This window comes from Polyodon spathula, chromosome 19, assembly GCF_017654505.1.
Source record: "Polyodon spathula isolate WHYD16114869_AA chromosome 19, ASM1765450v1, whole genome shotgun sequence".
Taxonomy (NCBI): Eukaryota; Metazoa; Chordata; class Actinopteri; order Acipenseriformes; family Polyodontidae; genus Polyodon; species Polyodon spathula.
In genome coordinates, this window is record NC_054552.1 from 21,712,534 (window position 1) to 21,737,819 (window position 25,286).

General features: G+C 39.6%; 1 protein-coding gene across 4 annotated transcripts in view; it reads left to right on the forward strand.

Moving 5' to 3' along the window:
• LOC121294607 (tyrosine-protein phosphatase non-receptor type 9-like) overlaps positions 1 to 19,578 on the forward strand; it is a 29,574-nt gene extending 9,996 nt beyond the window's left edge. For all 4 annotated transcript variants that reach the window (XM_041218491.1, XM_041218494.1, XM_041218492.1 and 1 more), the window contains exons 4-14: positions 3,660 to 3,749; positions 4,790 to 4,914; positions 5,024 to 5,129; positions 5,739 to 5,849; positions 6,448 to 6,776; positions 7,253 to 7,340; positions 7,849 to 7,918; positions 10,097 to 10,175; positions 10,743 to 10,893; positions 11,859 to 12,066; positions 17,677 to 19,578. In XM_041218491.1, the coding sequence (XP_041074425.1) occupies positions 3,660 to 3,749; positions 4,790 to 4,914; positions 5,024 to 5,129; positions 5,739 to 5,849; positions 6,448 to 6,776; positions 7,253 to 7,340; positions 7,849 to 7,918; positions 10,097 to 10,175; positions 10,743 to 10,893; positions 11,859 to 12,066; positions 17,677 to 17,867 (1,548 nt within the window). In that variant the 3' untranslated portion in view covers positions 17,868 to 19,578. The remainder of the gene's footprint in view (positions 1 to 3,659; positions 3,750 to 4,789; positions 4,915 to 5,023; positions 5,130 to 5,738; positions 5,850 to 6,447; positions 6,777 to 7,252; positions 7,341 to 7,848; positions 7,919 to 10,096; positions 10,176 to 10,742; positions 10,894 to 11,858; positions 12,067 to 17,676) is intronic.
• The last annotated feature ends 5,708 nt before the right edge of the window (positions 19,579 to 25,286 follow it).

Consider the following 25,286-nt stretch of genomic DNA (forward strand, 5'->3'; position numbering starts at 1 on the left):
ATCAATTCATTAAAGAATCATTGTGTTTTGTCTTGACTTTAAAGTGATTGTAGCTAAAAAAAAAAAAAAAAAAATTCCATATACCATACCTATTGTTCTATAGGCTTCAAATGTCCAGTTTTGAAAGAAACACATGCTCTTGTAAACAAGTATTTTATTTTAAAATATGATTTTGGGTACTTCACTTATCTTTTGTTTGCAAGCCATGCTTTCTGTTGCTTGCTCATTTCACCCCTTCAGTAGCTTCTTTCCTGTCATTAACCAGTCAGCTGCTTCCCCTATTGACTGACTTGCTTTCACCTGGAAGACTCTACCGAAGTTAAATGTCCTAGGAAGTGCAAATGTAACAGATATCTAGAGACAGGTAAACTGAGGACTGTCTTTAACTTTGTGCAGTACCAGATATCCTGCTTAAAAGTGAAAGTACATGTTTCTGTTAAAACTGCACATTTGACACCTATATAGAAAATGGTAGATCAGAAATGGATATTTTGTTAGCTATAAAAAAAAGAAAATATTTGAGTAAACCAGTCACTTACAGAGGATACAACTCATTTCTTCAGTCATCTCATGAACAACACAGAGGGTGTTTGTGTTTTGTCTGTAATTTCCATCTCGCAGGATGTGCCTGCATGGTTTAAATGAGGAGGGCTGATTCTCCCTGTTTGGAGAAGCTCAGCCTCATACATAATGTATCCCAAAACAAAGCAGCTGTGTCAACATGTCTATCTGTGTTTACATAGGCACACCTGCAGGTTATGTGGGGTCACAGTACAGTATCTCCTTTTCTCTTTATTGCACAGCCTGAATGCAAATATGTTTCTAACTAGATCTCTGCAGAGATGCGACAAAAATCAAGTTTTCTGCGCTTCAGCATCTGCTCTAAAGTACAGGCGATTTAATTCGTACACAGCCACATGTCTGTGGTGGTTACATTTTCTGAACAGTTTAGTTTTATACCTTTTAAAATGCTGTTCCATTCAGAACATTGGCTCTAACAAAGGACAAGGTTGTTTTTATGTATAAGAGATGGACAGAAATGAAATATTTACCATGGAAGTTGTTTCACCTTTAACAGAATCACCACAGTGTATATATGCGACATGAACTTGTCAGTTGCCACATTTAGAATTTTTTCCATTTGTATCAAATCCTATCTAGGCCTACATCCATTTTTAATGTTGTTGTTATTATTTAGACATTTAGCAGATGCTTTTATCCAAAGCAACTTACAGAAATTAAAAAAAATATAACAATATAAAATTAGTCTACAATTGAAAATGAAACAGAAAAAGAAAAATAAGGATACACAGAGAAATGGCAGATGGAAAGACATAGCAGCCATATAAAAGCAAATGAATTACAAAGATTTAAAATATAGAACTAAGTAACTAATAAAATAACATAACATAACAACACAGAAACACCCAGAAACAGCCCCAAAACATCCTGTGACCTTTCCCGATGTTGTTACACGATCACCGCACACGCTGCCACTCGCACCGGTGGGGAAGATGAATCCAGAGCAATGCTTAATTGGAGGCAGCAGAAACAGGGGTATGATGGATGCAGGTGAAAACAACAAAGTCTAATGTAAATGGCATCTTTAAACAATATATGTTAACATTATAACATAACGTTAAACAGCAAACTGAAGCCTGACACTTTACAGAGCATTAAAAAAGGACCAAAAAGAAAGTACACAGAAAGAGTACACGGAACTGCAAACGCAAGTCAAAAAGGAAGTTAGAAAGGCCAAGAGAAAAATAGAAATGAACATTGCTAAGGGGGCTAAAACCAATTCCAAAATGTTTTTCCAGTATTACAACAGCAAGAGAACATTCAAAGAGGAGGTTAAATGTTTAAGAGATACAAATGGCAAAACCGTAGATGAAATAAAAAAAATAGCAAATATATTAAATGATTACTTTTCACAAGTTTTTACAAAGGAAGATACAGACAACATGCCCCACATGTCATCCAGTTCCTATCCAGTTTTAAATAACTTTAGCATAACAGAGGCAGAAGTGTTAAAGGGACTAGGAGCTCTTAAAATAAACAAATCCCCTGGGCCGGATGAGATCCTCCCAATAGTACTCAAAGAAATGAAAGAGGTTATTTACAAACTGCTAACCAAGATCATGCAGCAGTCTCTTGACACAGGGGTGGTACCGACAGACTGGAAAATTGCAAACGTAATACCGATCCACAAAAAGGGAAACAAAACTGAACCAGGTAACTACAGACCAGTAAGCCTGACTTCTATTATATGCAAACTTATGGAAACTATAATAAGATCCAAAATGGAAAATTACCTATATGGTAACAGGGTCCTGGGAGACAGTCAACATGGTTTTAGGAAAGGGAGATCGTGTCTAACTAACTTGCTTGATTTTTTTGAGGATGCAACATCGATAATGGATAATTGCAAAGCATATGACATGGTTTATTTAGATTTCCAGAAAGCTTTTGACAAAGTCCCGCACAAAAGATTAATTCTCAAACTGAACACAGTTGGGATTCAAGGAAACACATGTACATGGATTAGGGAGTGGTTAACATGTAGAAAACAGAAAGTACTGATTAGAGGAAAAACCTCAGAATGGAGTGTGGTAACCAGTGGTGTACCACAGGGATCAGTATTAGGTCCTCTGCTATTCCTAATCTACATTAATGATTTAGATTCTGGTATAGTAAGCAAACTTGTTAAATTTGCAGACGACACAAAAGTAGGAGGAGTGGCAAACACTGTTGCAGCAGCAAAGGTCATTCAGAATGATCTAGACAAGATTCAGAACTGGGCAGACACATGGCAAATTACATTTAATAGAGAAAAGTGTAAGGTACTGCACGCAGGAAATAAAAATGTACATTATAAATATCATATGGGAGATACTGAAATTGGAGAAGGAATCTATGAAAAAGAGTTTTTGTTGACTCAGAAATGTCTTCATCTAGACAATGTGGGGAAGCTATAAAATATTGACAATGTCGACCCAAGGGACTTTTTCGACCTGAAAAAAGAAGCAAGGACCAGGGGTCACAAATGGAGATTAGACAAAGGGGCATTCAGAACAGAAAATAGGAGGCACTTTTTTACACAGAGAATTGTGAGGGTCTGGAATCAACTCCCCAGTAATGTTGTCGAAGCTGACACCCTGGGATCCTTCAAGAAGCTGCTTGATGAGATTCTGGGATCAATAAGCTACTAACAAGCAAACGAGCAAGATGGGCCGAATGGCCTCCTCTCGTTTGTAAACTTTCTTAAGTTCTTAAAGAAAAATCACATAGGAAAATTGATAGAGTAGGAAAAATTGCTTTAAAATTAGAAAATGTCATCACTTGTAGGGAAAATTCCCATAGACCTTTATTCCTTTTCTCAAGCACTTAATGCATAAATATGGTACCTTAATAATATACTTAGTTTTAAGAGACTGGACATAGAGAATAGCCTGTATTCACTCCATGACAAAACCATTCCAAGCAGTGCTCAAAGCCAAGACAGGACACACCAAAACTGTGGTGTATTTCATTCTGTTTTCTAAACAGCCATCTATTTTGTTTGTAACACCTTTAAGTGTAATTTGATGTGTTGTTGTTTACAGTAATGCCGCACAGTACTGTGCACTGTTGTAATCCACTTTGTCTCCCCTGTGCAGGAGACTCGTCTGAAGGAGGGAATCGTGAAGCTCAAACCACAGGAGGAGCCGCTGCGCTCGGAGCTGCTGAGCGGCAAGTTCACAGTACTGGTGAGCCCCAGAGCTTTCTGAAGCACAGAGCCTCAAACGCTGTGCTGACAATAATCTGTGCAATCTGGCTCATGCATGTCACTGAAGTAGTTTCTAGCTTCCTATTACCTGAATCAATGTTCCAGTACTGATTGAAATGGTGTTCTAATCAGTTTAAACACCCCTCCCTAGCAATGGATTTCCAATAGCTAATACATAGACAACATGTATATGAAAACATGTATGTTAAAATAATATGAAATAGGGTAATAGAGTTGGTGTGTGCTTTGCTCTATGGGAACACTGTTATTTCAAGGTAGCATGGTATTTAAAAATGAGGGCGTGATGACTCATCTGGCAAGAGCCATTCAGGCAGGGGGGTCCATAACCCTGGGAAACCTTAAACTGTGGTGCCCATTTGGTCCTTTTCTGTGACATTGTTGCCCTCTGGTGATGAGAGTTGAGATTCATTTTGAATTCTCAATGCTGTACTGCCTGAACTATCTGTAAAGGAAGGATTACACATGTAGACAGCAGCTGGTGTAGTTTAACCCCTGCCCAACTGGATGCATTCCTCAGCAGAGCCAAAGTTATTGGATTTGTTTGTAGCCTTGCATTCATTCCAGCTCCTTAGGGAACTAGCAAAATAGGTAACAGTATCAAAAATGAAAGAGCACAAATACGTAAAGCTACCAAAATAAAAAAGACATGGTGAGACAATTGTTTAATATTCTGTATACAAAATGGCACATACAGTACTGTCTGTTCAAAAATATTATTTACTTTTCATTTATTGTAATATACTGTTCTCTTAGAGTACAGCACATTATCAGGAATGAAAAGGCAAGCACTTTACAATGGACTTTTGCTTAGATAATGTAAAATAAAATAAATAAATATTCTATTTAAGAAAACTGCATGCCCATAGTCTTGTCTTTGGTGTCAAATTGACTATTACAACCATGCATTTGGCTATGATATATAGTGGAATAAACTGCCTTGTATTGTAAAATACCCTGCCGCCATCTGTATGTAAATAAAACATCCTTTTCTTTCTAAAGAGTGTTCGAGATCCATCTGGTGCCTCCATCGCCCTATTCACAGCCAAGCTGCACCACCCCCACAAGACCGGGCATAATGTGGTACTGCAGGCCTTGTTCTACCTGTTGGACCGAGCTGTGGAGAGGTACGGGGGGCCATCATTGCAGAAGATCTGGAAGCTCATTTTGACTCAAGTACTGTTGAAGGATAATAGGTTCCTAACCCATATGTTGTTGTTTTCTGTTCTTGTTTAGCTTTGAAACCCAGAGGAATGGCCTGGTGTTTATATATGACATGTCTGGCTCCAATTACACTCACTTCGAACTGGATCTCAGTAAAAAGATCTTGAGCTTGTTGAAGGTAAGATGTTAGATTTACCTGTGCTACGCACACACAACACCATTAATATCATATGATATGTGTCCATAGTACCTCTCTTTCCTCTGCTGACTAACAGTTGATAAAGTTTTAAACAACAATACTGGATAACCAATACAGTGGTACAGATGGGCGTATTGTATTAGATTTGTTTCACAAGTTTTTTAATAGCAAGATGTTCTTGCATTCTTTTCCTGCTAATCATCTTTGATTTGAAGAGATACTGGTGCATTAAGAAAGTGAGCCGCTCAGAGCAGCTCAGTGAAAGAACCCACTTAAATGGCATGTTCATTCCATTCCTCCTGAGCAGCTCAGAGTGCTGCAGAGCAGATTTCATCTGTGATCTGAGTGAGCAGAAAACTTCTCGCTCTGAGCCGTTCGGTTACGTAATGCACCCACTGTTTATTAGATTAAACTTTATATACAGACACTAGTTATGAAGACCTCAGAACTTTTTGAACAGGCCACAAATCTGAAAGTACACAAAATATTCCATTGCTATGCCAAGGACTGATGTCAAATGATAGCCGCTGCAGTGACACAAAACTGACAACAAACTGTAAGTGCCATGTCTCTCCTTGGTGTCTGCAGGGTGCCTTCCCGGCCCGGCTGAAGAAGGTATTTATTGTGGGGGCGCCTGTCTGGTTCAGAGTGCCCTACAACCTGCTGAGTCTGCTACTCAAGGAGAAGCTGCGCGAGAGGGTGAGGCAGGGAGGACAAGCCAGCTGGGGGTCTGTGTGGAATTGAGTTACTCCGTAGACAGCCAGGACCAACAAGATAAATGCAATACAATACAACGTGGTTTTAGACAGCTGTTTGTAGATTTAACATAAGGTTTACATGCTTAAAATCTGTCAAGCCAAAGTTACATACAAAAAACAAAACAAAATGACAAACCATACAGGCCATAACACCAACAGCTGAATTAAGAACTGCAATTCTATAGTCATCATCCAGAACTTCAAAACTCTCAATCAGATTTCTAAGGTAAAACTTATAAGAAACAAAGTCAGGTTCAGCTAGCAGAAATGTATGTCTGTGTGAGTTGGTTTGGTTTTACATTGCGTGATGTGAAAGTGTCATTAGGTTATTGCCAGAAATAGCCCATATCATACCTTAGGGTTTGCTTCGTCCTTGACTTGCACTTGGCGGTCATCATGAAGTGACAGGAGAACACATGAAAAACAGCAGAGAAAATCTTCTATTTTTGAGTGAATAACTGAAATTGTTTTCTGAGCCAGCCTCATGTTAACTACTGTTTATTGAGTCGGCCCTGATACAATCCCCCTCGCTCTCCCAGGTTCAGATGGTGAAGATGGCAGACCTGCGGCAGCACATGCCCCGTGAATGCCTTCCCGAGCACCTGGGTGGGGTGCTGGCTCTGGACCCCCTGGGCTGGAACCGGCAGCTGCTGGCTGGGCAGAACGGCCATGCAGACCCCCTGGATGAGCTGGTGGCGGTGTCCACAGGGCCGAGCCGCGAGGAGCCATCCATCCACACCCCCGGCCTGGAGTCCATGACCCTGCAGGAGCTGGTGGAGCATCTGAGGCTGGTGCAGCGCACTGGGATCCACGAGGAGTACGATGAGATCCGCCGTGAAACCCCTCCTGGCACCTTCAACTGTGCCCTGTGAGTATCGCACTGCGTGCAGTCACACTCTCACACCAAATTCTCATTGATATTTATTTTCTATAATGAAAAAAACTCACTGTATAAAGCCATTTGGTAACTTTTTATAAGGTGTCTTTTTAAAATGCGTTCATTACAATTGGGGGTGAATGGCTCTGAAAACCTATGGTGCTACACAGGTTTTCACCCCATTTACAGAATTTAGCTTTTGTCCCAATTTTTTTTTTTTTTTTTTTTCACAAAATCTAAACAATTGTAGTTCTGCCTAATAAACTACCCCTATTATAATGTAAAATATATGGCCACATACTGTAATTAATGGCGTTAACACATATAGTTATTTGTTTCCAAATTAGTTAATTAAGAAGAAAATTAAATTCTCAGTCCAACCAGGTAGACATGATGCCCTGTTAAGTCTCTTATCATTTCCTCTCTGTTTGTTTGTTTATTTGTTTGTTTGTTTTTTTCTTTTTTAGAGCTGCTTGTAACCAGGACAAGAATCGCTACGGGGATGTTCTCTGTCTGGACCAGACAAGGGTTCGACTGAAGACTGGAAAAAATGAGGTAACCTTTTAAGTCTTTGCTTGTGAAAGGTGGTGGATTATCGAAGCCCTTTCTGTTTAGCCTCAGAGCAAGGATAGCACAAACGGTGACATCACTAAACCCAATGACAAAATATTCAATGGTAAAATATTCTTCTACAGTACACACAATTTGATTTTGAGATTGTAACTAACAAAATAATTCCATACAGCGTCTCAAACATGTAGTTTTGAAAGAAATCTATAGTTTTAGGAAACATTTATTTTCATTTTACAACACAATATGTGGAGCTCCTGGAAGTAAAAATATAAGACTTTCTGAAAGGGAAGTCAAGCAGACTGAGACCTTCCTTCTACCTATGTAGTCGATTTGCCTGACGGGTGAGATTTAGGAAAGTATTTTGTCAGTCTCAACCATTTTAAATTGTTTTCAGTGGTGAACTGTATAATTGATTATTATTGAAAAGTGAAGTCTGCCCTCATATCTCTTTTTAAGCTTGCTTTTCATTAGTATTTGCTTGTACCCGCAGAAGTCTGACTATATAAATGCCAGCTTCATGGACGGTTACAAGCAGAAAAATGCCTACATCGGTACTCAAGGTATGGACTCCTGTTTCAATATCTTTGTCTTTTAATTTGTAATTAAGAAAACCTAAATAGTCTGTTATCCTGATCTCTCATATTAGGGCCTATCTTAGTGTGATGCAAGCATGAGCAACCCATGCATCTTTTGCTATTGCTGTTTTTATAGTGCCCACCCCCAGACCCTCTTAAAGTCGAGGTTATTTGTTCAATTTGAATCCGTCCTACGACTGCCAGTATTTATCTGCTGTTATTGCATTATAACTTGCCTTTTAGTTTGGCAAAACCATATTAAGTGGTATAACTGTTTGGTCTTTGGAGTTCTAGCTAGTTTGTAAGTGGAGGATGGAGACATAGTGGAATGTAGCTAACAAATTTAAATGAAAGATATATGTATACTGTGACCCCACCAACTGACTTCCGGTAGTCCTGTGGTATTTTGTCTGTCGAGAATGTGGGAATAAAGCATTTTTTTACTTGCATAATTCCTCTCACAGACCACTAAACTATAAAAATATCTATAAACATGTCTTGAAATAGAAGACACTGAAACTAACTATCCAATCGAAGTCTCTGTAAAGCTACCTGATGCTAAAATAGTCCATATAGTTGTTAACTTTGTTTTGATGCCTGAATTGCTCATTCCTTTTTTCTATTCATGTATCATTAGTCTTCAGTTTCATTAGTGTTCACTAGTGGTGTGCTTCCTGTTAGAAAGGTAGTTTCTACTCAAGTTTCAACATGTTTTACCTGTTACCAGGACAGAATGTGCTTCCATTTATACTGCTCAAGTGGCTGTTCCTTCTCCTTTCATATTTCAATGCCCACACTGTAGCAGTGTTGTGAGCAGCGTCGCCAAGCTTTGAATTCAAAGCACCCTACCTCAATCTTTGTTTAATTAAATCTGTCATCATAAGTTTATGGTTAAATACGCACTATATAAACAAAAAGCACAATGGTTCATCATGAGGGAACTAAAAAATTAAACTCATTAGGTTTCTCCCCTTATTTTTGCTTTACCAACTTAGAATCCATGTGTATCCTCTATTAATATCACAGAAGCTTCTGGGTTGCATGACCATATGAAATTGAGTTATCAAATCTACATTCCTGAATGAGAAGTTTATAACTTCCCTGGGTGAAGCATGTATCTATCTACTAGAAACATGTGCAGTTTTTACTCCTTATTACTACCGGTGCAAATGTGATTTGTTTTAACAGTGAACGATATCTAATAATTAGCAAGTTGCACAGAGAGACTTCTCCGTCTCTCCTGCATTTGCTTTTGACTTTGTCCGTTATCCAATTACATGAAGCCTCTTCTGTTTTCCAATTATAATTCAGAGATGCTTAATCAGCACAAGTGAGAACAACTTCAGCAGATCAGTGTTGTTTTTTTTTTTTTTTTTTTTTATTAAATGAAGAGATGGTTTACGGAAGCATTTCTAATATAACGAAAGCTAACAAGAGTTCAAATAAATCTTAAATATGATCACACACTCATGTAATAACAATATATGAAAGCAATAACACACAACAGGATATTCCGATATACAGGGTGGGACTGTTCAGAAGGGTGATGCAGAGTGCCGGCGGATTTTGGATCATTTTTGAACATAATATATAAAATGGCACCCAATCCCAATTCTAATGCACTGATAGAGGTTCATATGAAAGTATGGATCTGAAGAGTAATATATATCCCCGCTGGGATGCTTATCCCCAGTGATATATTGGAGACACCAATACATGTACATGTTTACAGCACAGAACTGCTCATCCAATTACAGTAAGATGAGTCTTGGTTAGGACAGGTAGTTGGGATTCTGGGGATTTAAGAAGATGCCAGTCTTTATTTCCACATTTTTACTTACAGTATATCTAGAGAGCCAGTCATCCAGTTGTAGTAAAACGTGTTAACTGGATTCTTTACCAGAAGAATTTGTGATATATTGAGAAGCTGTCTGTATGAACAACTTTTATTTTTTATACTGAGAGATTTGTGTTTCCAGCCGTGGCATGGGATGTATGTTACAAACCTTGTTTGTTTATTCATTCGTTCATTGGTTTAAAAGATAGTCATTTGCATCTTCTCATCTCCAGAGGTGTTAAAAAGTGTGCCTTTATATAAACATAGCAACAAACAGGCTGTCGGGCCTCCCTTCCCCCTCAGAGTCTGTGTCTCTGTCTCTCCAGGACCCCTGGAAAACACTTATGCCGATTTCTGGAGGTCAATTTGGGAGCAGAACGTGTTAGTCATCGTCATGACCACCAGGTACTTGCAAAAAAAAAAAAGGAATATTTAAATGAAATAAAAAATTTAAAGTGCAACACAGTGAGGGGAACCTTCAATCCTGGTCTGCAACATGCAGTAGAACAGAGAACCCCCAGGTACTTAAGAATAGCTACCACAGTTGCGCAGCTGAGTTTATTACAATCAGACTATTAATTAAGTGAAAGGGTGAGAAGGGAGTTGAATATTTAACAAGGAAACATGCTCTTGGCAGTGTGTGAGTTCTGTGGATGGTTAACAGTTGGAGACTAACTGCTTTATTGTTTTAGATTGGAGAGATGGAGAGGATAAAGAATTATATAATTCAGTATATGCTTGTGGGCTGGATGTTTACTTTATGTCTGTATTGCATGGTACCTTCACAATAAAAAAACGTTGTAAGGGGTGGTTTCTGAGAGACAGCAAATTCACCATTTAGAAAAATTTCAAGTGGGATCTGTCTGAAAACTACTGGGGTCTATGAGCTTTTTTAGAAATAGCTAAATAGAGACCCATCTAAATGGATGATTGAGTAAGTGATTGTCTCTGCCTCATCCTCCCTGTGTTCAGGACAGATGAAGGAGGGCGGAAGAAGTGCGGTCAGTACTGGCCCCTGGAGATGAACGGACAAGAGGTGTACGGCCATATTGCAGTGGTAAACCAGAGAGTGGACAACCACAGCCACTATAACCTGACCACTCTGGAGCTGCACAACACAGAAGTGAGTGAGCAACTCATAAAAGATCCATACCGAATGAAACTGTGAACGAGTGCAGAGCAGTAAAAGCACAGCGAACCAGGATCTGCATTGCACAATGCATGTGAATATGGCTTTCCAAAACTCTTATATATATATATATATATATATCTTTGATTAAATCTGATCCAGTGGACTGGAGCACTGGCATGCACAGAGAGTCTTTTGTACCTGCCTCGAACTCCACAAATGGTTGATGAAAGAGTAAAAGCAGTTTAAGCTCAAATCAGTGGTCCCATCTAGGGGCATGGGTTAGAATCTGGCTTAGGTTACAAGTAGACTATAGTCCACTTAACAAGCAGCTTAACCTGACAGTATCAGCATGAGCAAGCCCATGAACTAAATGACAGGGGCCGTCATGTCTGCCTATTGCTAGTGCTGTTTTAATAACTTACTGTTGCCTCTAGATATCTACATATATAAAGATTAGAGGTGATACCCTTTAGATACACCAGCCTATGCAAAATGCATAACTGTTTGATTCAGAAATATATTTTACATGTACAGTACATACCATGAATGCAGGTCATGGAGATGTATATATTTAACAAATATTATATTTTTGTCTTCCTATTGTCAGTTAAATATTAAAATGAATGTATTTAATTGAAAAACCACTTGTAAAAATGCAAGATATCACTGGTTCAAGTTAGAAAAAAATACCCATCAAAGACAAAGATGCATGAGGACATCTCCCAAAATGCACTTTTAATTGTAAATCAAAAGTACTACAACAATGCAACAGACACTAACAGTGAAATAAAATAAATACATCTTTTAATTCCTGCAGAGAATTTGAAACATTGGCACTGTATAATCCTTACAGTAGCGCTCAGACTAAAGAGACTCTTGAGCTTTGCTATTGTTGTTTTGTACTGTTTTATTATGGTGTGAGTGAAGAACTTCTTTGGTTTGGTTTCCCCTTGCAGACCTGTGAGCAGCGACAGGTGACCCACTGCCAGTACCTGAGCTGGCCAGATTACGGGGTACCGAGCTCAGCTGGAACACTCCTAGACTTCTTGGCAGTCGTGAAGTGGCAACAGAAGCAGGCGGTCAAGGCCCTGGGCCCTCGATGGAAGGGCCATCCAGCCGGACCACCTATAGTCGTCCACTGCAGTGCTGGAATCGGCAGAACAGGTACCATCAGCGCTCCAGATAAGGGTTGGGTCATTGAATAAATTACTCTCCAATTTAGACACTTTGAGTAAAAGCAACATTATCTTAGTCATGCATATTTTCAATAAATACTATGCATACTTTAATGCAAACTTTTGGGGTATGCATTAACTACAGCCTTACATTTTAACTGAAATGTTACTTCGAACTGCTGTACAAAAAGTTTTTTGTTTTTTATTAATTTCATTTTTCTGTGCTTATTTATAGCTATGTTCGAGTTATATGTAAATCGTTTTTTTTTTTCTGGGCTTTTGCTTTTTATATGTTGTATGAGATTGTTTTCGATTACTTTCAGTTTTCACTATATGTATAGTAACTCGACAGTACTTGCACACTTTTTCAATTGTACCTTCTTTCCTTTGCTGTCTTCCACAACAAAATCCTTATGGTCATGGGCACATTCTTTACATTTCGCCATAATTGGCAATTCTGTTTTAAATTCCACAAGTGTATAAATACTGCCTATAGTACTGAATATAGCTTTAAAGCATGTTACAATCCTCCAATAGAAATGTAGGAATGTGCTGCCACTCAGTGGTTGGGATGAGTTTTAAAGTATTCAGAACGAATCAATGGGAGATAAAAGTCAGGAAGGAGGGACATGTTTTTTGATGATACAGTATTTTATTTTATTTTTATTTTTTTCATGGTGAAGTTGGCCAAGTCAGTAGTAAAGGTATGCCACCTAGTGTCAAAATGTTTTATTACCCATTTTTTAATTGATTTATGACCCATAAGTTGATTTATGACCTCTAAGCCCCTACCGTATCCGGTGACACGTTTTATCCCTCCCATATCCTTTGAAAGTTCCTAGGACAGGTCTGGGCTTGTTTTCATTGTTACGCAAGGGTTATCTTTCAAAACCTGATAAAAGGAGTAACACACTCTCTAACCTCTTAAAAAAAGAAAAAAAAATTGTTACAAGCCATGTCTTCTGAAAGCTTTAGATATTTTTCAGACAACGCCGTTCTTGAGGTTGATGATGTATTGATGGAGTGACCCGTTAATGAGGAGGATGATGCTGCAGGAATGGACGTCATAAAAGATGTTATAAAAGCTTTTGAAAATAAGAGTCTTGGCTCATTGTTGGAGCCTGAGGATGTACCCGACGGATCTTTCGATCGAATCTTAAAGATTACAAAGGGATTCCTAGCCTCTCTACTAGAATTGATCATAAACCGGGTGTGACAGGGAACTCCCCGTCTATATGACACTTTGGAATTGGCAGGGAGGGGGTTAAAATTCTCCCTGCCAGAAAAACATGTGAGAATGTGGCTGGAGCTCTAATTGAGTAATTATTGATTAATTGGGCTCCAGCCACAGGGGATAAAAGCCTGGGGAGAGGCCCTGGCTGGCAGTGTGTGTGTGTTCTGTTTGAGGTGTGTTCTTTTGTTTGGAGTTTGTTTTTTGTGTTGGAGAGTTTTGTGTTTTTAAAAGAAAGGAATATCTTGTTTAAAGCCTTGGAACCTGACCTTTTTACTTTCGTAAGTTCACTTATTTTGTTTGAACCTCTTTTCTGTTGGCCCTTGTGCCTGTTTATTTGATTATTTTATTTAATTAAATAACTTTATTTTTGCCTTTACTCTGTGTCTGAGCCTCAATCCACTCGCCAGCCTGTCATACTTGATGTTAGAAGTGGGATAGCGCCACCTAGAGGCTCAGAGCAGTATTTTTTGTTTGTTTTCTGGAATTTTCTTTTTGGGGGAATTTTTGAATTTTTTTGAATTTTTGGAGATTCTTTAGTACTTTTTTTTTGGAGAGAAGGATGGGCAAAAGGCAGAGGCAGCGGAGGCAACAGCAGCAGAAGCAACAGCAGAAGCGGCAGCAGCAGCAGCCGCCATCACCAACCCAAACCCTGTGGGAGGACCAGCAAGCTTGTTCCTGTGGTGCACCTGGTGTGGGAAGGATGACCACCGGTGGAGGTCATGTCCATATGGGCCAATTGCTAACTGGTGTGGGCGTTGTGAGGAAGACGGGCAGGATGCCCCCACAACCCGGACCAGGAGCAACCACCAACCCCGTCCTTGGCAGCCACCCCACCAGCACCGTGGTTGGTGCACCCCGAAGCGGACCTCTCCCTTGACCTTCCCGTCGCCATCAACATGCTGTGGCATCGAGATGGGGAGAGATGGGAGGAGTAGGAGGGAGAACATAACCCGAGGTCCCTCCAGGAAATCTTCATTATGGTCCTGGCGTACCTGGCGATAGACATGGGGGAGATCCCCCACCTTGAAGAAATGGGGTGGAGCTGCTGCCGTCGCCCAGAGAGGGGGAGCTGCTGCCGTCGCCCAGAGCCCAGCGAGGAGCAGCCTTAACGTCCACAGCCCGGAGAGTGAGGAGCCTGAACGTCCACAGCCCGAGGGGAAGGAGCCCAAGCGGGAGGAGTCGGTGCGTCCACGGCCCAAGAAGGGGAAGTCCACAGGCCCAGGGCTGAAGGGACCAGCAGGGAAAGAACAGCCGGAGCTGTCTCTCCCTCCACCACCAGCAGAGGGAGAATAGCGGGCGCTGTCTCTCCCTCCACTGCCAGTAGAGGGGGAATAGTGGGCGCTGTCTCTTCCTCCACAGCCAGCAGAAGATGCTGGAGGACCCACCCAGCCTCTGTACCGGCTACTGAGGGGAGCGCGGAGACAAGCTGCCCGGCGGCTAAGAGGCACAGCGCCATCGCCTGGGGTTGCCAACTGCCCCGCATCGCCTGGGGTTGCCAACTGCCCCGCATCGCCTGGGGTTGCCAACTGCCCCGCATCGCCTGGGGTTGCCAACTGCCCCGCATCGCCTGGGGTTGCCAACTGCTCCGCATCGCCTAGAGAGACTCTCGGTGTGCTTTCTCCTAGGGATGATGGTCCACCATCGTCTGGGGTCGCTGTTGGCCCGCCGTTGCCCAGGGGGAAGGTGCTGCCGTCCCAAGAGTTAGAGAGGATGGAGCCTGAGAGCCAGAGGATCCAGCATCACCAACGTTGCCAAGGGATCCAGAGCCGGGCCGCCGTTCCCGCCCCGCCACCAGAGGGAGCCGGGCCGCCGTTCCCGCCTCCGCCACCAGAGGGAGCCTGGTCACGGGGGTTCAGTCCGGATGGGAGAACGCCAGATGGGAAATTGGATAATCCACCTTGGCCGCCCCCATAGACCACGGACTTCTCCCCATCCCAGAACCGGACAAAGGACTTTGGGATTTGAGAGGGGAGGTGACCGTTGGGGCCATGTGTGCTAGGCACAAGGCGGGGCATATGTGACGGGGAATTCCCCATCTATATGACTATGTTTGGAACTGGCAGGGAGGGGGTTAAACTTCTCCCTGCCAGAAAAACATGTGAGAATGTAGCTGGAGCTCTAATTGAGTAATTATTGATTAATTGGGCTCCAGCCACAGGCTGGGATAAAAGCCAGGGGAGAGGCCCTGGCTGGCAGTGTGAGCAGTGAGTAGTGTGTGTGTTTTCTGTTTGGGGGTGTGTTCTTTTATTTGGAGTTTGTTTTTAGTGTTGGAGAGTTTTTTGTTTTTAAAAGAAAGGAATATCTTGTTTAAAGCCTTGGAACCTGACCTTTTTACTTTTGTAAGTTCACTTATTTTGTTTGAACCTCTTTTCTTTTGGCCCTTGTGCCTGTTTATTTGATTATTTTATTTAATAAAAGAACTTTATTTTTGCATTTACTTTGTCTCTGAGCCTCAATCCACTCGCCAGCCTGTCACACCGGGATTTGAGGAAAAAGTGTGAATGCTGTGCGGTGGATCATCCTAGCCAGCGAAGACATAGCTGTTTTTTTGAAGCTGACACTGGAAATTTCAACAGCCGTTTTGAAGTAATACTAGAAAAATTTCACATTCCGTGGTTAGAGTCTGGTGTCTAAAGCTCTTGCATGTTTCAATATTCATCCCTCTTTGAACAAGATCAAGAAATTGGTAGAGGACATTTTACAAGAGCTAAGGCCGGAGCCCTACGTAAGAGAGTAACTACAGCAAATCCCAGAAGATCTGGATGCCGAGACCAAAGACGATGTCAAGAAAATAACTCGGTCCTACTATCATCTCTTTAGTGGTACCAAACATCCCATAGTTTTTAAGAATTAATTTGTAAACTAAAGCAGTATTGTAGGTTATTCAAAGGAAAACTTCACATGGCCTGGTCTGTTATAAATAGATGCTTATTTTTCTGAGGCATCAGCCCTTACAAAAAATAAACATGTATTACTATTTTCGAAATAAGAATAACCTAGATATATATATATAATAAGCATAACCTATATATATATATATATATACACACATACACACACACACAGTTTAACACACACAACGAGAATCTGGGTCCCGCCTTTTCAGACGGGTCCCAGCATGTACGTCAGATCTAGCAAAAGGCCAAACAAGCAACCCTTTTCATTTTGGAATGATCATTGAACTGCAGAGACGTTTCTCAAGCTTTCTTCAGAGCCTCTAAATAAACATGTTTTTTGAAAACGGTAAGACTGCGTTAAAACACCCATATTTACAAACCGCTCTAGATTCTGTAAAGATCAATTGTATGCTACTTTATTTTACACTTTTAATGTAATTTATTATTTTTATTATTATTTAAGAGGTTTGTAACAAATATTTAAGCCTTTTTATTTTCATAGAGGTTAACTTTTCCAAGGCAGGCATTGAAAAGACATTGTGAGTCGAATCACGGGGGTAACCCTTATTGTCTTCAATAAAATTAATATGTAGATTTAGATGAGAATATAGTATTTTTGTTTTTATACATATCTTAAGAGACTTTTTTGTTTCATTTAGACACAAAATATAAAGAAGATTTTTTTTCCTGTTATAGAGGCCTAGATGGTGTGTGTGTGTGTGTGTGACAAATTAGTTATCATTTGAGATAGGTGTAAAATGCTTTATAATTATAAATCCTGTTATTTTATGTTTTTTAGGAACGGACCATAAAGACCTCTCTCTCTGTTTGGGATACTGAGGGGTTTTTTTTTGTTTGTTTATTTTTCACTGTAAATGTTTTAAGGGAACCATGACCCGGTTAACACAAGCACTACCCCATACATCTTAAAAAAACAAAGTAAACCACTCCATAATAAAATGTATATTAACAAATTGCACTCACACAAAATCACTCGTATTAAAATCAACAGAGAGCCCGCATGGTGTAACAAAATGGCCGACGTAATGACGTCTGAGGGGTGCTGTGATCCTGTCAATCATAAAACACATCACCGGATATGGGAGGGATAAAACAAGTCACCAGATTTTTTTATTTTTTTTATACGGAGGTGTTTTATTGTTTATCGGATAAAACCGAAAATTATAAACTAATTATATTACCTTCCAAAAGTTCAGTTGACGGATTGGTAAATTGGTAGGTTTGGTTGAGGGTGACTAAGACAGCGCCGAGAAATGGATCCATTTGCAAACTCGTATGGTGTTTTGTTTTTCTAGTGGATGTGGTTTTTATTCTCCTTTTTGAAATGTGATCTTTAGCTACTGATAATCAAGCAACACAAGTGGTAGAATTCCATGCACAATGAAGATCCAATATGTAGCTTCTATGGCTTGAGTTTAATGAAGCTCCCTGTCCCTATCCTCTCCAGGTACTCTGTGTGCTCTGGATATCTGCCTATCCCAGCTGCAGGACGTGGGAACCCTCAACATTTACCAGACAGTACGGAGAATGAGGACTCAGCGTGCCTTTAGCATCCAGACCAGCGACCAGTACTACTTCTGCTACACCTCCATCCTGGAGCACGCCCAACGACAGGGGGCCCTCACAGCCAATCAGTAAGGATTCCTACCACCCCACACCCCCAAGCGCTGGACCAATCACAGGCAACAGAGACTGACCAAATCACTCCCTCTCTGGCAGAGCCACCACCAATGGGCAGTCAATCTCAACTGTAGACCAGTCATGTTTCAGACTGAGCAAAATGCGCGAGTCCCCTAACCAAAAAGCAAACAAGCACCATCAGCTAATTGTAACCGCAGGAGCAACTCATTTATGGAACGCCTTTGATTGGATAGAAAAGTAAACCAGTCTTGCCTTTTGAAACAAGACTCTGACATGCAGCACAGCAAACTGTCCCGGCTGTTGTGCATTGATACAGAATGTTGAGGAGATTATTGTTCACTTTTGTTGTTATTGTTGAAATGTTCATTTTTGTGACTAACAGGCTCACTCCATACTATGACAGCCCAGACCAGAATCAGCCCAGAACATCCCTAGAACCAGAATACTAAAACAATAAGAAACCTGGCTATATACGGTATGGTATAATTAAGGTTTCTAAACCAGCAGGAACAGTTAACTACTACAGTAAAAGAGGTTGCAAAATAGCAGCCATTGACATGTAATGTATGAAATAACCACACAAAACTATTTTTGTTGGGTGGCTTTAATTTCTAACAGTCAGAAGCCACTATTACATGTTATTAGATGTCAATTTTTGGGTTATTATCTTTCATCAGATTGCTTTAGAAAATCTCATACATCTGCACTAAACTTGTTACTTTTTTGTTGTTTGACTCAATGTGCTGTGAATGACACTAGAGAAAGAATTGAAATGAGGATCGTACCCATTGCATTGCAATTGAATTCAATCTTAATTACTACTTTCAATTGTATTGGATAAATCTGTGGCATTTTTACAGAAAATATTTGAAGAGTTACAGAACATCCAGCAAAGGGAATGTGTTTCTTGTAAACTGCAGGGAGTTCTGTAACACTCTAAATGGAGGCTGTGAAATGGGACTCTTATTTCCAAACCTGCTATAGTCATTTGCTGCTGTTGTAAACAGACGATTCTGCGAGAATGGTTTGGTTTGTTTAAGAGTCACAAGTCGTTACTACAGGTGGAAATGAACCTTTTTAACTGTGGTCTCAATGAGCAATGGAAACATAGCTTTACAGTTTCTATCCCCCCCAGATCCCTCCCAGACTCTCCTCTTGTGTTTCATCCCCCTGTTTTGTATCCCTCCCAGCCCCCAGACCCTCCTCTTGTGTTTCATCCTCAGCCACACTCAAGAAGTGGTGCCTCCACGCCAATGCCAGTCTTGCCTGTAGAAACTAAGTAATTAATTTGTTTTTATGAAGGACTGAGGGGCTGTTGAAAATGCAGTTTTTATCCCATGTCTGCATTTATAGGATTGCTCATGTTCAAAAGGGGTGGAACTGAAGCAAGTTCAGGCTCCCACAGTGACACTGGGTCAGAGGTGTGAATTTCAGATAAGCCTGGTCTTGCTGTTAAAGGCTTTGTTAGACCACCATCAGTGAATATTTTCAAAAGCCTTGCTATTAGCCTGAATTATGTATACAGTCTGCAAAAGTGTTTTAATGCAAACATTTACTTTTACAATGTAACATTAGTGTGAGTAATTGTAATTATGTATGAACTTGCACATGGTTTCTTAGTGAATTCATATTGAATTCATATCAAGTACATTTTTCTTCATGACCCATTCCATACTCAACCATAAAATAATTTTATTGTGAAAAGAAATGTAGTGTGACCAGTTTCTTGCTTTTGGTTTTAAAATAATAAAACATTTAGTTATATATTTTTTTTCTATTGTGAAATATCTTCGGAAAAGTCCTGTTTTATAAAGCTTTGTTATTATATATTATATACATGTAGCCACAGTATTTTATATTTTACCATGTTTAATTGAGACTTTAACAATAAATACTGTAGAATTAAACTTATTTCCTCCCATGTTTCAATTCCATGGTATTCAAAATGTAATCCCATTTTAAGAGTCTATAAAGGCAGGTGGATAAGTTGCATAGAGTAGTAGTAGTAGGTAACGCAATTAGGTTCCCTTTCTGAAGCCTGGCTTAATTCACAGGTACGTTCTATAGTTTTGATTGAGCTCCTTAGTGCAATTATCGGGCTCTGTTGAGACCCAGGGCGTACTGTTGTATGTCTGGAACCAGCATATGTAACAAGTATGTTCTGCATTTACTTTTGTTCTCCATTTGCAGTGTCCTTTTCCACAAGCTCCTAGATCCCCAAATGCTGTTGCTTGTTGGATAAGAGATTCACAGGAGTGAACTGAAAATCATTATACAAGGCATGCCCAGAGAAGTGAAGCATCTCCCTTAGAGTGGATATCTTCAAATGTCATTTCAATTGCTTTTTTACATTTCACTGTCTCGTGTTTGTAGTCATTCTGAGTTGTTCTGTTGCCCCAATGTGTAATTATCATGTTCAGATAAGTCAAGCAATGCAAAATAGCATTTGAAGAGACTGGAGTTTTCATGTTTTTTCTATGAATGTGTATTTTTACAGTTGTAGCGCAGTAATGAAAAAGCAACATATCTGATTTGAATATGACAGACGGTGATGACACAATGCTGAGTGTAGGCTCGCTGTGCTTCTTTTATTTACACTGTGACTGAAGGTGAAGCCCTTTCAGCCACTCACTGCACTAACACTTTGAGGGAATTCATTGGTTTCCTGCCCCCGTTCACTTCCTGTGGTAAACCTGGCCCCATATAGAACAAATTGACTAACCTTTCTGAAAGTAAAAAATAAGGTCTGGACAACAAATAATGTTAATAACTTTCAGTTTGCATTGTATAAGCCATAGAAACTTAGAACTTCCTTTAACCAAAAATAATGCCATAGGTCAAGCAGAAAATGCATGTTTGCTATAGCATGTGTTTATTTAAAAACTGCAAATTTAAGAGAAATGTACAGTTTATGAAAGTATTGTGTTAGCTGTAATTTACTTGAACATTTTAATTTCAAAACCAAGAACAAGGATTGATTAGTTCTTTGTCATGTTGGTATCCAATCATGACTTTTGGTTTAATTCAAAATGATAGTGCTTGTTAGCTTTTGTGGCACTATAGACTTATAGACACTTATTTAATTGTGCTGTAGCCCTGATGTAGATGAGCTATAGTTTTAATTCTGGACTTGGATTGCAAAACACTTGTCAATAAACCCTTCCATTTGTTTTAATCATTGTTTATAATTTGGGAATATCCCACAAGTACAGACATTTACTCTACATTACCGTACTTCAAGTGTACAGAAGTATGCTTCAAGTGCAATCTGAGGACAGTGTTGCTGGATGCTGCATTGTACCATTAACATATATGCCTTGGAATTGTGTTAATCATATATTTTTAAGACACCTGGGAGTTTAATAGTCAATAAGATACAGATTGCAATGCGGCGCATCAAAGGAGCTGGAGTTCACAATTGTGTGAACAAAAAACACATAAAATGATATTACCCTTTTTAAAAAAAAAAAAAAAAAAAAAAAAAAAGCAATATAATAACTGGCCACCGGGTGGCACCAGTTGCTAATATAAATTCCAGTGGTGTAAGCCCTGATGCAGGGGGTTTTTTTTTTCTTAATTCTTTATTCAGTCAAGGTATTGGCCCAATTGACAGTTTATGTGCTGTTTAAGCATGTATGTTTTGTGCCAAATTCATAGATGACTTCTAAGAACTAATTTACATGAAGAAAGTAAATGCTGTGGTAATAAACTCAAAATTACTAAAACCGTGAAACCAATTGTAACAAAACAAATACTTTACTGATTTTTAGTGGCTGGTGTCTTTGGTTTAGTGTCAACATTTTTGACTGGTTTCACAGAGTCTGGTTGGCACTAAACTTGGACTACCTTGCCTAGCAGCCAATTTCACCATTAAAAAAAAATCAGTGTGATTTGGTGAACCCAGCCTTTTGGGAATAGCTAAACATTGAAAAGTGGCATTCTATTGACAACTTGTGTGTTTACTTACATATATACATACATACATATGTGTGTGTGTGTGTGTGTATATATATATATATATATATATATATATATATATATATATATATACACACACACATATATATAATATACACACACGCACAGATCTGGCTAAAAAAATGGGGATTGGCTATTTCTTTGTCAATTCAGTTTTCAAATTATAATGGAAACTCATATTTGTATAATAAATAAGCTTAGCTATGCTGCAACTAAAAGTGTTTTAGTGGTAACCTAATGTATTTCTTTGTGAGAAAAGGTTATGCAAAACAAAAAACAGATCCAAGTAGAGTTATGACTTCAAATGCAAATGCCTTAATTGTATGCAACATAAACCTCATTGTAAGCTATTAGTGATCCGATGATCTAGGGCACTCAAGTGAAGTGGCTTCTTTCTTAAGGGCTAGTATGTTATGACAGCGATGTTGACTGTATAACAAAAAGAAGCATGGAGATGGAGCAAAGTTGGTAGCCTTTCTCCATTTGCAGTATCTACATGGACCTATGCTGTTTAAACCACTTGCTTTGATGTTGCTCTATTTATTACTGTTCTTTGTATTTTGTATCCAATTGTATTCCCTTCTGTTCTCAAGTGCAAAGTAATGTACTATTTATTTTTATGTCAATAAAAACAGTATACGTATAGTCATCAAGATTTCTGTTTATTTATTTGTTTATGCTTATTCAGTTTCTTGACTCGTTTTCTTGCCCTGTGTCTAATTCCCTATTCCAAACTGCTGCAGCTGCGGGTTCCATCTAAAATCTACAATCCAATCTGCAATGTTATGCAGGGCTCAAATATTGCCTGTATGTATCACGTTTTTCTATAATTGCCATGTATGAATTTATTTACCTGTCAATATGTCAGCCTTAAAACCTAACTCTGGGAACATCACTGAGCAGAACCATCTACACACTAAACATCACTGAGCAGGACCATCTACACACTGAACGTCACTGAGCAGAACCATCTACACACTGAACATCACTGAGCAGAACCATCTACACACTGAATATCACTGAGCAGAACCATCTACACACTGAACATCGCTGAGCAGGATTATATACACATTGAACATCACTGAGCAGAACCATCTACACAATGAACATCACTGAGCAGGACTATCTACACACTGAATATCACTGAGCAGGACCATCTACACACTGAACATCACTGAGCAGGACCATCTACACACTGAACATCACTGAGCAGGACCATCTACACACTGAACATCACTGAGCAGAACCATCTACACACTGAACAGCTGAGCAGGACCATCTACACACTGAACATCACTGAGCAGAACCATCTACACACTGAACATCACTGAGCAGGACCATCTACACACTGAACGTCACTGAGCAGAACCATCTACACACTGAATATCACTGAGCAGAACCATCTACACACTGAACATCGCTGAGCAGGATTATATACACATTGAACATCACTGAGCAGAACCATCTACACAATGAACATCACTGAGCAGGACTATCTACACACTGAATATCACTGAGCAGGACCATCTACACACTGAACATCGCTGAGCAGGATTATATACACATTGAACATCACTGAGCAGAACCATCTACACACTAAACGTCACTGAGCAGGACCATCTACACACTGAATATCACTGAGCAGGACCATCTACACACTAAACATCACTGAGCAGGACCATCTACACACTGAACATCGCTGAGCAGGACTATATACACATTGAACATCACTGTAAAAATAAGCAATGGCAAAGTGCACTGGATCTTAGCTTCATTACTATATCATTGTGTTTAGGACTGAATATGCAATGTTCCTTAAAATACACCTCCACATGCTGAAATAATTCACTTACAATGGGGGAAATCACACCCAAATAAGAGATGTAAACAGGTAACGAAAATGTGTGCTTACTGCAAGAGATCTTGTTTTATCAAAGGGCAGATTCCACCAAAGAATGTATCATTAAAATACTGGCTCTCTGTTGCAGTCAAGTGGAAACGACAAGTTATGAAGAAGATGTTGTGAAGTGGCTGAGTGGATGCAGGTGCAGGGGTGATGCAGTGCAGTGATGAAACAGACAGAGAGGTTTAATCCGGTTTGGAAAAGCGTTGTGATTTTTGTTTTATTCCAGACCTGGTGACCAACAACAATAATAATAAACAACGGGTTTTGCAGACCCAAACAATAATAACAACCCAACACGTATCCACCCCACAACAGTACAAACACGGTCACCAGTCCTGGGTGAGTGCAGTAGTGCTCCTGGTGGGTGATACAAGTTATTTGTGATAGTTGTGCAGTGCTGTTCCAGTTTTAGTGCTGGCCCTCGGCGACAGCTCCAGAATCGCGTTAGCCATCTACTGTGGTGTAACAAACAAGACAATTACACACAGACAAACTAACAAACAACTCACGAACATTATTTCTTTTGGGGTCTCACACAGTCTTTACAGGTTCAAAGCTCAAACCAAATGAAGGAACAGATTATGATTCTCCGTCCCCTTTTATGCTGTAACACATGACCCCATGGTAAACGAGTGCAACTGCCTCTCCAATCTGCGGCTGCCACGTTGTTTCCCTTCCGGGTCAATGCGTTATTGCAATGGAGTCTTGCCCCCTTTCAGGTTGGCTGACTTCCCTTGAACCCTGGGAAAAACCTGTCAGGCCAACCCATCCAAGGAACTCTGTTCTCGCTGCTTAGCGCCCTCACAGGTCGGGAGGGAGATTTACAACCAAGAATCATTGATTTTCTGTTACAGCATATGTAACGTTTAAAAAATGTAGAAATAATTGATGGTTACTCATGAAACTGTTCTAAAGTTCCAGTGGACTTAAAGAATGTTTCAAAGAATGGTTTAAACTTGTTTTAAGAATGTTTTAAAGAATTGTTTAAGAATGTTTTAAAGTATGGTTTAAAGAATCGTATTAAAGAATCACTGTAAGAATATTCTAAAGAATGTTTTAATAATGTTTTAAAGAATGGTTTTAGGAATGTTTTAAAGAATGGATTTAAGTACTGTTTTATAAACATTCCCTCATATTAAACACTGCTTTGAAACACGAGAATAGACAATTAAACACTCTCTAAAACATTTGAAAAAGGTTTCATGATCTTGATTCACAATAGTGAATTAATCAAAATGGGCTTAAAAAACCTTAACCATCTTAAACCATACCTTACACTTTTGTAAAAAGAAACCAGTACTGTTAACCACAGATTAGTATACAGAGCATCATATAGATAAGAAATGCTAACCCTATGGCAACACTGATAGAGTAAACAGATTCATTGTCATCTAAATGTTTCTTTACGGCCACCTCAGTAAAAGGGCAAAGACCCAGGCTTTTCCTGTGGCTATACAATACCTTTTTTTTTTTTTTTTAAATATGCTTTACAATGCTCACTTATTATGCTTTCACTGTACTTAATTGCATCC